At 42.9% G+C, this 12,366-nt stretch overlaps 1 protein-coding gene across 1 annotated transcript; it reads left to right on the forward strand.

The window, feature by feature from the left end:
- The first annotated feature begins 1,622 nt into the window (after positions 1-1,622).
- LOC140391309 (collagenase 3-like) lies at positions 1,623-12,088 on the forward strand. Its single transcript, XM_072475902.1, has 10 exons — positions 1,623-1,736; positions 1,856-2,112; positions 2,701-2,849; positions 4,984-5,109; positions 5,986-6,147; positions 7,392-7,515; positions 8,330-8,463; positions 8,898-9,057; positions 9,148-9,251; positions 11,877-12,088. The coding sequence occupies exons 1-10, from the start codon at positions 1,623-1,625 to the stop codon at positions 11,975-11,977; spliced, it is 1,431 nt and encodes a 476-aa protein (XP_072332003.1). The 3' UTR covers positions 11,978-12,088.
- The last annotated feature ends 278 nt before the right edge of the window (positions 12,089-12,366 follow it).

The raw sequence follows: 12,366 nt of genomic DNA on the forward strand, positions 1-12,366 counted from the left end.
GGTTATTCTCTGAATTGCAGCGGGCTAGCAGGACCCCGGAGTGCTCCTCGGCTGCCGATACGGGGCCCTTCACTTCCGGTCGGGTGACCACACATGCGCTCGGCGGCGGCCTGCGTCGGCCGCCCCGCGCGACATGGCCGAAACACGCCACAGACCGACACTGAAAAACTAGGCCCGCGGATCGGTGGCCCCAATAGGCAGCCAGGCCGTCCTGGAGGCCCCACCCCCATGAATGATCCCCCTACCAGGGCGGCCGTGGACTGAGTCCGCAGCCGCCAAGCCGAGTTTCCGATGGGTGGAACCATGAGAGAACCACACCGTCGTGAACTCAGCCAGTTGCATTCGGTGAATCGCCGTGTTGGCTTCTTTCAATGGCCCCCGACCGGCGCTCCGTCGACCGCGCGCGATTGAGGGCTTCTCCGGGACCGGAGAATCGTGGGAGCGGCGTCAGACCCGATCTCGCTCTTTGAGGCTCTTTCTCCGCACCCGCGCCAATCGCGATTTCAGCGCGGAGTCTCGGAGAATCCAGCCCAGCTGTAACACTTATCTTGCAGCTCCACGTGTCCATCCCTTGCAGGAGAGCAGCTGTATCTGCATCTGGTTCCCACAGATCCACTATCTGCAGGCCATTCATAGCTTTTGAGTAGTGGTCTGTGACTGACAGATTGTAAAAATCATCTGCAGCTTTGATCCATTCATATTCTTTAACGCTTCAGTGGCCGAAGTGGTGAAACCCCAAGGTTCGTAAACATTGACCACACCAAAGAGAGGCAAGTGCAGTGAAATCACACGCTTCAGTGATTGTAATGCTTAGTGCTTGGAGTCCCTGGGGGAGGGTGCAGCAGGCGGTTTTGTAGAGGAGGGGTAGGCAGCTAGTACATTGTGGGTGGGGGAGGGTAGCCCTCGGATGGACTCTGGGGCAACACCCCTAAGGAGTTACCCCTTTGGTTTACCCCGAGGTCCACCACCCCATGGCCACGTTGGTAGAGACCATAGGTGATCCCCGTGTACATGATCCCCGGCCTCGGTGACCGGAGAATCACAGAGGGTTGGAGCATAGGGTGCCGGGCCCACTAAATGGTTGTAAATGGGTCATTAAGAGCCATTTGCTTTCATTTACACCCTCCCGCTGGCATGTGGTCGTTGACCTCGATCCCAGTGCCAGTGGGGAGTCGGAGCATTGTGACCGGGTTGGCGCCTGACATCGATCCCAATTTCCCCCCAATGCCCAATTCTCTGTTCCATTGGGAAACGAGATCCAAGTGTTGCGGAACTGCAGCCACTTAGTCAAGATTCTCTTCATTCTCTACGCAAAACGCCAGCAGTTTCTGAGAAACTCAACACTTATCTTGGTTAATATCGTAATCAGATGAATCTTGGTAGATCTATGTTTTAAACATACGTCAAAGAATTGTAAATACTGGATGAAGGAAGAGAAGAATGTCCTTTAATTGACTTCCTGGCTTTGCTTAACCACCCATGACATGGCTGTGTTTTAGCTCTTACTCAAATCTGAATCATTCTATAATTAACATAACTTGGGAAAGACAACACTATAAAAGCTGCAAGGAGAGAATCAGAGGTAGACATTTCTCTCTCAATTTTCAGTTGAGAACAGAACGATGAAGCACCTTTACTTGTCAGTGCTGATGGTTTTATTTTCTGTAACTTTTTCATCTGCTGTTCCACTACTTTCAGAAATAGAGAAAAATGAAGAGGATTGGCAATTAGCAGAGGTACTGTGTGGAATATAACGAACAAAGGACAACTGTTCAATGAGTTTCAACAGATTAATCTTTCTTCTTTCACAGATAAAGTCAAGATTACTAACATTAATGCTTTTATTTTCTTGAAGACCTACTTGAACCGATTTTACAAGCTCGAAGACAGTTCAGCAGGGTTTTCTTCAAAGATCAGAAACTATGTATCGAAGAGTTCCCTATCCAATAAGATTAAGAAAATGCAAGAATTCTTCGGTCTTGAGGTAACTGGAAATCTGGATTCTGCAGCTATGGGAATTATGGAGAAACCTCGATGTGGAGTCCCTGACGTTGCTGAATATAATCACTTTCCAGGAACGATTAAATGGAAAAAGAATAAAATAACATACAGGTAATATTTTCCACGGTATTTCAAAGCATCAATTCCGTAGTTGATTGGATCCAATGTTACAGTAAAAGTAAAGATAAAAGTAAAGATGTGTTAAGGATACACGCTGTTAATAATTCACAAATGGCCCAGCAAGTTCAGGGGATGAAGGGATACGGTGTGAGTTGTAAACCTTCAAAACATGCTCATTGGATTTGCTATGCTGAGCTATTCCCCTCACACAAACAGCATATAGTTCAGCCTCTCTGTTTTTGATATTTTGCATTAATGTATCATTAACTGGACCTCAAAATGTTTTATCCATTAACTAAACGCATGAATGAGGTTATAATTGTTAATTCAATGCCAATTAGGTTCAATGTCCGAGAAGAGGACAATTTATATTCTTCAACCTCACTCATCATATTTATGAAACATAAAAATTCCCAGATTTATAAAAAAGTTAAATGTAAATTTTATGTTTAAAATTCTTATTGTTATTGATTTTTGAACTGAAGGATGTTGGGAAATGTGTCACAAGATTCAAACCCCAGCAAGCTTGAGTTGATCATATTTAGCACAAAACCTTACTTCCTGTTTTCTTTCATAAAGAATTTTAAACTACACCCTGGATCTTTCCTCCACCGACGTGGACACAGCCATTCGGAAAGCTTTCAAGATTTGGAGTGACATCACACCTTTGAAGTTCAGAAGAATCTTTGAAGGAGAAGCTGATATCATGATCTCATTTGGGGCTCGAGGTATCAACAAAAACAATGTGAAAGGAGTGGAAGGGAAATGTGTAAAATCCTGGTGAATTTCTCCAGTCGCCAACGCTGAAATCGCGTTCGGCGATCCACCAGAGAATCAACGTTCGCGTCAAAATCGGGGGCGGCGCTACTTTCGCGATGCTCCATCTCCTCCAAAGTGGTGTACTCTAGGAGTATGCTGCACATTGTATCGATGGCCTCAGGACGTTGCCTGAGGCCCTCCCCTCGATGCTTCGCCCCCGACCGGACGAGTTCTCGATGGCGTGGGTCTCTCATGCTATTATTTGTCGGGAACTCGGTGTGGCGGCTGCGGACTCAGTAGGAGGCTTTGGCAGGGGCTGCGGGCACTGTTTGGGGGGTGGTCCAGCCAAAGGGTAGCACTATTTGGCAGGCCGGGTCCGTGCGGGTCCGGAGCCACGTTGCACGACGTTGCCGCTGAAGGCTGCCGCCGTGTGCATGCGTGGCCATGGCCCGGGCAATTCTCCGGCCGTATCGGTAGCTAGAGCTGGTGCTCTAAGCTGCTTGCCGACTAGCCCCCCACCAAACGGAGGATCGGTGGCCATTTTGCGCTGAATGTTCGGTCGTAAAACGCCACTGTTCCCACGCCAGTGTCAGGACATAGTCTGAAAATTGGAAAATGCAGCCGCCTGGTTTAATTAATGTTTGATATTGTCGGCCATTCACAATCTGTGGGAATGGAAGTACACCCCCACCCCCGAATATCTCATCATTTCATTCTGAATATACAGCTTATTATTCGTGTTGTTGAAATTGTATTTGCTATTTGAAGATTGTTCGTTGGACAGTGCATATCGAAGCATTGGAACCCGTAGGATCTCAGCTTTTCTTAGTGGTCAGTGCTACCAAAGTCAATGTTAGTTGTAATAGTACAATTCACCCAATTACACCTAGTTTAGAACAGGTATCTAGGAACTGCCAACATGGCACCCTGGCAGTGCTATGGTGGCACTTCCAGAGGGCCCAGGTGGCAGTGCCAAGGTGCTGGGCTGGGAGTGCCAAGGTGGCAGCGGAACTGCCAGGGTATCACCCTGCACAGAAGCTGACAATCCGGTGGCCTCTGATGGCTTGGAACACCCCCAGAGATGCTGTTATACCTGGTCCACATTCGTCAGGACCAGTGCTAAACGGCGCCATGGTGAGGTCTCCCAGACACGGGCATTCATTCCTAGGCCTTGGGAGCACCGGGCGCTGACATGTTTAAAGTGGAAAAACTGCTCAATTAAATATGTAAATCTGGACCTCGCACAGCGAGGGGGGGTCCAGATCACAACGTTTCGCGAGATCTCGTTAGATCACACGATACATTCAGAACATCGCAAATCTCATCAGATGCGCTTCGCGAGATTTAATAGCCTTGTTGCATCACCCAGTCGGGTGCGACGATGTTGTTCGATTGGTTACAAATGAAGTATAACACTGAGTACCGCAGCCACTGCAACACAACAAGTGTCACAGAGTCAATTATAAATTCAGCCACCCGGTATATATAGAGTAGTTGTGAGCATAAATTGGGTTCATGTACACAAGTGAGTGACCATCACCAATCTCAAAGGGGCCTTTCCTTGCATTGTCACAGTGCAGTATAGGTACCTTTAACATGCAAATTGGGATCCATTGCAGTTTTGCTGGATAACTGGGAAAGTTTCACCAGCAGAGGTGACAACAGAAAGATAAATTTACACTTATTTCTGTGGAGCCAGGAGGAGCAGGACTCCTCTTTCACACACTATATGAATATTGCAGCCTTATCCATTACAGGTTCCACTGCCTGAAAGTGTTCAAATTTCCACAGAATGCTTCCAGATCATGTGCATTTAACTGGCAAGTAACGCTGAGCTGCAGGGTTATAAACATAAGATGCTCGTTCTCACTGGCTACATGCCAAAGATGACCACACCAAAATGGAGCGTAGAAAGGGCAACCTGGCACCTGGGTGGTACATTCTCACAGTCGGCTGCCTGAATCTACCCTTCATGCCCGTTGTGAGGAGGGAACATTGCTGTAGGGTGAAAAGATGTTTCTTTGTGTTTATTTACCTTACAAACCCTGATAGTTTCACACCTTCAGAATTCACTTTGGCGGTTCTTTGTTCCATTATTTTCAGAACATGGCGACAATTATGCATTTGACGGAGCTGATGGAATATTGGCCCATGCTTTTCCTCCTGCAGCAGGCATTGGAGGAGACACTCACTTTGATGAAGATGAAACCTGGACAATGGGATCGAATGGTACAAATATTGACCAATGTTCTTCTCATAATTAGTGGTGAAAATATGAACAAACCAATAGGATGTTTCTAGTTAGAAAACAATTTACTTAGTTGTTAGCCAGCAATATTAATTAGTATTTTTGCAATATCTAAACAGCAAATTGTAATTTTGAAGTCCCCCAAATGCAACTTAAGAATTACACATTAATTTGAAGCCTCTGAGAAACGCTATCATTAATAATTTATTAAAGCTTCGTTTTGACATGTATCATGTTCTGAATATTTGCCCAGTTATCTTTGATAAAATTGAGATTTGGAAGTGTATTGAAAATGTTTTAAAGGTAGGAAGCACTCCTATCTGTGGAAATATAGGACAGCACGGTGGCACTGCTGCCTCACAGCACCAGGGACCCAGGTTTGATTCTGTCTTTGGGTCACTGTCTATGTGGAATTTTGATGTGGAGATGCCTGCGTTGGACTGGAATTTGCCTGTTTTCCCCATGTCTGCGTGGGTTTCCTCTGGATGCTTTGGTTTCCTCCCACAATGTCCAAAGATGTGCTGGTTAGGTGGATTGGCCATGCTAAAAATTGCCCCTTAGTGTCCAAAATGTAGGTGGGGTTTGGGGGATTGGGCCTAGGTAGGATGCTCTTTTGGATGGTCAGTGCGGGCAACATGGGCCAAATGGCCTTCTTCTGCACTGCAGGGATTCTGTGATTCAATGAAATGGCCAGGACATTCTGATGAACTTCAGGATTAAGGTTTATAGTCTGATTGTAAACCATTAATAAATAGTATGATATTTTGCTGTTAGTTTATGTAAATTTTAAACTTCATGAGCCTCTGAAGCATGTTTACAAGATTTTAAATTTGCTGCTTTGTGATTGTTTTATTTAGGATATAACCTGTTCCTTGTGGCTGCTCATGAATTTGGCCATGCACTGGGATTGGCTCACTCTCGTGATCCTGGGGCTTTGATGTACCCCAACTACACATTTATAAAGACAAAGCATTTCCGGCTTTCTCAGGATGATGTGAATGGAATCCAGGCTCTGTATGGTAGGTTGTAATATTCCTTTCAAAACAATTACTGACCATACCAGTAATTAAAGAGCTGTTACTGTGTGTAGGTAATAACATCATGTGATGTGATTGGAGTCGAAAGATTGAAATATTTTCATAACTATCGCTGTAAAATAATATGTTAAAGCAATTTTTCAATACTTGTCCCTATCTTGCTGAAATTAAAATCAGGAATAATAATCCACAGTTTTCCTCACTGTAAAACCATGTACCTAACTCAGAAATCTGTTTCAAACATCGAAGGCTCTTTCTATAAATAAATATGTCCTGACATCAAGCCAAGTCTGACTGTTGAGGCGATGGAAAGGGCATGAATCAAGTTTATTCCATTCATAAAAAGGAAGATAATCAAAGGCTCAGCTTCCGTGAAATGTACTCATTTATCTTGCTGTTACGGATGATGTGGAAGTATTGATCCACATTGATATTTTGTGTGATGTTTAGTCTGCCCTGTGCTTCCTTCTCAATCATTTTCTTTGTCCGTAACTTCGGGCTACCCGTATAACTGAGTCCCTGAGTGGTCAATGTTCTGCTCTTTCAATTGGTCCCAGGCTTGGAATGTTCACCAAGAGTCCAGAAAACAAAAGTTGGGCACAATAAACAAAAATACTTCACTGGTTTAACAATGTTAGCAGCATTTTATATAATTGATTGATCTTGCATATTGAGCAGCAAATCAAACAACAGACTCAGCTTATTAACAATATTTCCATTAATTACTGCTCACCAATTAAATAAGCATGTGCTTTACTCATGTTGTGTTCTAATGTAGACTACTTCAGTAGTGTGAGCATCACATTTCTCTGTCTCATTCTTTGATAGAACAGTAGGGTGAATTTCTGTGATGTTTATTCCAATCGGCTGCCATAACTTTGATGGAAGAGCCGTGGAAATCCCAAACAAATGGCATAAATTACGTTTACGCTGTTTTCTGGAATTGCTATTTTTCTCGTTCTAGAGGCACTGGGACAAGCCCGCAAACTCTTTAGAAATTAACCATCTTTATTTCTTCCTGTCTCTTGAGGACCCTGGTCACTCCCTCCAGGATAAATTCCCATCTAGTCTTCTATTTTGTGAGCTTCACCAATCATTGAAATATTGCAAATCGTATAACCTTAATTAGAATTGGACCCTAGCGTTAATCTACTTTAGTCTACTTCAGTGCTAACATTGCCTTGAACATTGTATTCTAAGTAATATGTCTTATTACTTTACATAAGGTCGATCACAAAGCATTTCCCCCCCTGGACCATCACCACCAAGGACACCAGAGAAATGTGATCCAAATTTGTCCTTTGATGCAGTTGCTAGTCTTCGAGGGGAGATGTTTCTTTTCAAAGACAGGTATGAACTGCGTTGAACAACCGTGAACATTTCATAAAATGTATTTTTAATTAGCTTTAGGAATGTTTTAGCCAAAATAGTTTGGTACATTTTTGGTAAACAATCCTGTATTTTCCGTTGAATATAGGTCCACAATTCTCCATATGTCAGGCTCTTGATTCACCCAGATTTCTGAAAGTGATGATTATTTAAGTCAAAGTGTTTCATTGGATGAAACAATGAAAACAAGTCGAACCTGGCTAACCTGGCACTTATTCCAGTGACTATTTTTTTTTTTCAAATTTAGAGTATCCAATTCTTTTTCCAATTAAGGTGCAATTTAGCATGGCCAATACACCTACCCTGTGCATCTTTTGTTTTGGGGTTGTGGAGGCGAGACCCACGCAGACACAGGGAGAATCTGCAAACTACACACTGACAGTGACCCGGGGCCAGGATCGAACCCAGGTCCTCAGTGCCGTGAGGTAGCAGTGCTAACCACCAGTCCACCGTGCCACCCTAGTTCCAGTGACTGGTTGTAGAGTAATAGTGTTTAGCAAGAGTTTGCATTCATACCACACCTTTCATGATCACAGGATGTCCCAAAGTACTTTACAATTAATAAAGTCTAGTTATTGCTGTAACTTCTGATGAGGATTTGCACAGCCCTGGAATAACATCATTTTGCTTCTTTATTGTCCAGGGAACATTTTTAAGGTATGTGATGGACTTAGAATCAGTTTTCCTGAGCATTTTACCAATGTTGTGATATGGAATAACTAAATATATTGCCAGTGGATTAGTTTTAATATCTCCTAACAAATCCTTGTTATAGGTTTTTCTGGAGGAGACATCCACAAATGCCTGAGGCTCAACTGACTTTCATTCACTCACTCTGGCCAAAGATTCCTGCAAAGATTGACGCTGCGTATGAAAATGTGAAGAGGGATTTTCTTGTTGTTATAAAAGGTTGAGTACTGTAACTTTTCTTGGTTAAAAATTAGAGGACTAGAATCCTATGATTATTCAGTGCTGCAAACAAGGACGCTACCATGATGAGGGGCTGAGCTTTCAGTTCACATTTTAGAACTTATGTTTTTAGGATTGAAATTGAAAACAACTCCTTCTTTTGGATTGTTCCTGTGGTGAAGTGTAATGCTGTGTGCAAAGGGCTGAGGTTCATCAGATGGAGCCAACATGGGAGGGAGAATAATGTCTCTAGAAGTGTAACTCTTGCAAAATGAAATCAATGTGGGTGAAGAATCAGGAGAGGATTGGAACTAGGATGATTGTCCAGCATTTTGGTCAAGAAATGGTGCCCACAAGAGGCGACATTGAGGTTAAGGAAAATACACATTTACTCATATTCAAATGATGACAACATACTTTCTGTAATCCTATAGGAAACAAATACTGGGCCGTCAATGGCTATGATGTCATGCCAGGTTATCCAAAGAACATCCGTCGATTCGGCATTCCGAGCTCCGTCAGGAAAATAGATGCAGCTGTTCATATTAGGACAACATCAAAGACGTTATTCTTTGCAGGAGACCAGTATTGGAGGTAATGGTTCATTCCTTACATGAATATGTATGGCAATAGTTTTTCATCACAGTCTCACTGTTTACATAAATTATGTGCTTCTCCTTCCAGTTTTGATGAAACCAAACGAGCCATGGATGAAGGTTACCCACACCTCATAACAGACGACTGGCCAGGAATCCCTGAAAGAGTGGATGCAGCATTTGAACAGCACGGTAATTTGAAAGCAAATATTCATTGAAGTATTGAGGTAGTCCAAATATTAATGTGCTCATTTCAGTGTGAAGATAATATTTTACTGACTTTGCAATGAATAAGTGAACTTAATATTTTTTGTTCAGTTAATACTATACAGAACTTCTTAGTTCTCAGCGAGTTAACCCATTCAATGCAGGAGCCATGCCAACCATCAACTCCTAGATTTGATCCCTGGTCAATTCAGAGATCTTAGCTTGTGTCTTGATGGGGTCAGCATATAGTTACAGTGAATGTCTCTGGTTCAGGAACAATAAAATCAATCATTCTTCCTTTTTTTAATTGTTATTTACTGATGCCTGGATGTGTGTATGTGTTTTTATGGGTAGTCAGTGGGTCTGAACTGGTCTTCTGTTTGTTGCCAAAGTTCGGGCCCCATGTCTATCAGAGGCAATGCAAAGACTACATGCATTTGATTTTTTTGTTAATGTTATGACGTTCAGAAATATGAGAGATTTTCACTTGATCCGTGTACATGAACTCTGGACTGGAGCTGTTTATTTCGTTCCTCATTCTTTGTTTGAATATAAGGGTAGATTTTCTGCAGCAGTTCCTCGTCTCCTGCCATTCGGAGTCGTATTGATGGGAGTTTGTCGAGCTATGATGCAAATGCTATTGATGTCTTTGCATTGGGTTTTCCACTGATCTATTGCAGATATTATGGTGGGGCATCAGGAGCATCCCTGCAAAAATTCCTGGTGACAATGATCCTACTTCTATGGTAGAAACTTGGGAAAAAATGAAGAAGATGGTTGGGGACAAATAATTAGAATTAGCTAGCTTCATTTTAGAAGGTTTTTGTTCAGTGTTTTGAGGATTGTATCTATTCATTAAAATAATCATTGTCTATTCAATACAGGTTCATTAGTTCAAATTTATCTACAATTCAGTGTTGATAAAAAAGGACAACACAATGCTTCGACGTTCAGTACCTTCTTTCTGAGAACATGAAACGTTGGTGAAGAAAACCATTTGTTCCATTTGTTTTCAGCAATCCAGAGAGGTCCTAATGGTCTCCACTGCCCGACTCATTCCCCCATCTCCTTTTTTATCATGCAGAATCCAATTGTTCCTTAAACAAGTTCAGTGTTTCTGCCTCTGCTGCTGCCCCCTTCTGTCCATTACAGATATTCTCTGTACTAGCTTCTTGATATCAACCCTAAATAGCCCTATTGTCAGTTGGAACATTTGTCCTTTTCGCCCAATCTCAAGAAGTATTTTGAAGCAATTTTCCATACTGACACTGCCTTCTCTCCTGAACCCCTCTTTATGATAATTTCTTAGCCACTTCCTTTTGAGGCTTAGAGCCGCTGCTTTTGTCCTAATTCCAATTAGATACCAGAGGCTAGATTCTCCGATTTTCAGGCTATGTCCGGAGAATCCGTGGCGCTTGACGTCAAAAAATCGCCCCAGCACTAATGCTGCGACTGGTGAAGGGCTAGCAATCACACCGCGTAAACCATCCAGCCTCCATGACAATAACGGCCAGAGAATTGCCGGTCTGTGGCCACACATGTGCACGGCAATGACCTTCAGCGGTCGTGCCATACAACATGACGCCGACCGTGCGCGGACCCGACTATCCAGATGGTGCCCACCCTGGCTGCCCATTGGCTACCCCCCACCAGTACCCCCAGCCCTCGCCGAAGACCCCCCCCCCCCACCGGCCAGCAGCACGGCTCCTGCCCGACTTTGGCGGCGCTGGACATACGTCCCCCACACGGTCGGGAATCCGGCCCATCGGAGCATTGGGCAAGAGCCTTCAGGTGATGTCCTGAGGCCATCCCAATGGTGACAATGACGCCATTTTGGAGGGGGTGGAACATGCAAAAACAGGTGCCACCCCCGATTCCACTGTAAAAAGGTATCTCCGCATGAACGCCGATTACGAAATCGGTGTCGGTAAATGGAAAATCCTTCAGTTTATACTGAGTATTTGAATCCAAGGTTAGATCCAAATTTGATATATTACTGTTCCTAAGACTAATCCTAGAGAGACCTTACTCAATTCTATTCCCTAACTAATTTCTTAAATTAGGGCCATCAGCTACATTTCTTAATTTAAATTTTCTTTGTGACTTTGAAATTCACGACATGAATTTGGGCAGCACGGTAGCACAAGTGGATAGCACTGTGGCTTCACAGTGCCAGGGTCCCAGTTTCGATTCCCCGCTGGGTCACTGTCTGTGCGGAGTCTGCACGTTCTCCCCGTGTCTGCGTGGATTTCCTCCGGGTGCTCCAGTTTCCTCCCACAGTCCAAAGGTGCAGGTTAGGTGGATTAGCCATGACAAATTGTCCTTAGTGACCAAAAAAAAGGTTAGGAGGGGTTGTTGGGTTACGGGGATAGGGTGGAAGTGAAGGCTTAGGTGGGTCGGTGCAGACTAGATGGGCCGAATGGCCTCCTTCTGCAATGTATGTTCTATGACATCCGCCTATCAGCAATTAGTAAACAAAAAGATTCTAGAATGGTCCTTCAAAAATGTAACAATAATAAATATATTTTGATTTTTTTTCTCCTCTTTGTATTGGGTTAAGCAGTTTGTGGATCCCGGTTTGAGGGTTAACTTTTCTATTCTGTTTTGTAGGATATATTTACTTCTTTCATGGACCAACTCAATATCTGTTCAACATCAATGAGCGACGAGTTCATCAGATTCGCAGAATTAATCACTGGGTGGGGTGTTAGATACATGCCTTTTGACATCGGTAGTTGAGCAATCGATGAAAAATGTTAAACAGATTATATGTAACATACCTCTCAGGATAGCTTAATTTGGCGGTTCCAAATAATATTGTATTGAAAATCTATTATAATTTTTGTAAACAAATGAACTACTTGATATAATTTAAGATAATTCTATTATTTTTCAGTTATTTATTGCATTTCTATTTGCACCTTTGTTTTATTGCTTTTGTTATTTATATTTTTCATATTTATGTTGCAAAATCGAATTTATTTATATTATTAATATTTATGCTGTTCTTAACTTGGGTAAAATGCAGTGCTATGAGTAAATGAAATGTTGTTTTTCATGTAATATGTTGAAAACAAAATAAATGATATGAAATTTAATT

This window comes from Scyliorhinus torazame, chromosome 15, assembly GCF_047496885.1.
Source record: "Scyliorhinus torazame isolate Kashiwa2021f chromosome 15, sScyTor2.1, whole genome shotgun sequence".
NCBI lineage: Eukaryota > Metazoa > Chordata > Chondrichthyes > Carcharhiniformes > Scyliorhinidae > Scyliorhinus > Scyliorhinus torazame.

Coding starts and splice junctions, on each gene's coding strand:
- LOC140391309 (XM_072475902.1), top strand. CDS start 1,623: ATGAAGCACCTTTACTTGTCAGTGCTGATGGTTTTATTTTCTGTAACT. Junction 1,737..1,855: donor AGGATTGGCAATTAGCAGAG/GTACTGTGTGGA, acceptor ATTTTCTTGAAG/ACCTACTTGAACCGATTTTA. Junction 6,148..7,391: donor TGGAATCCAGGCTCTGTATG/GTAGGTTGTAAT, acceptor ACTTTACATAAG/GTCGATCACAAAGCATTTCC.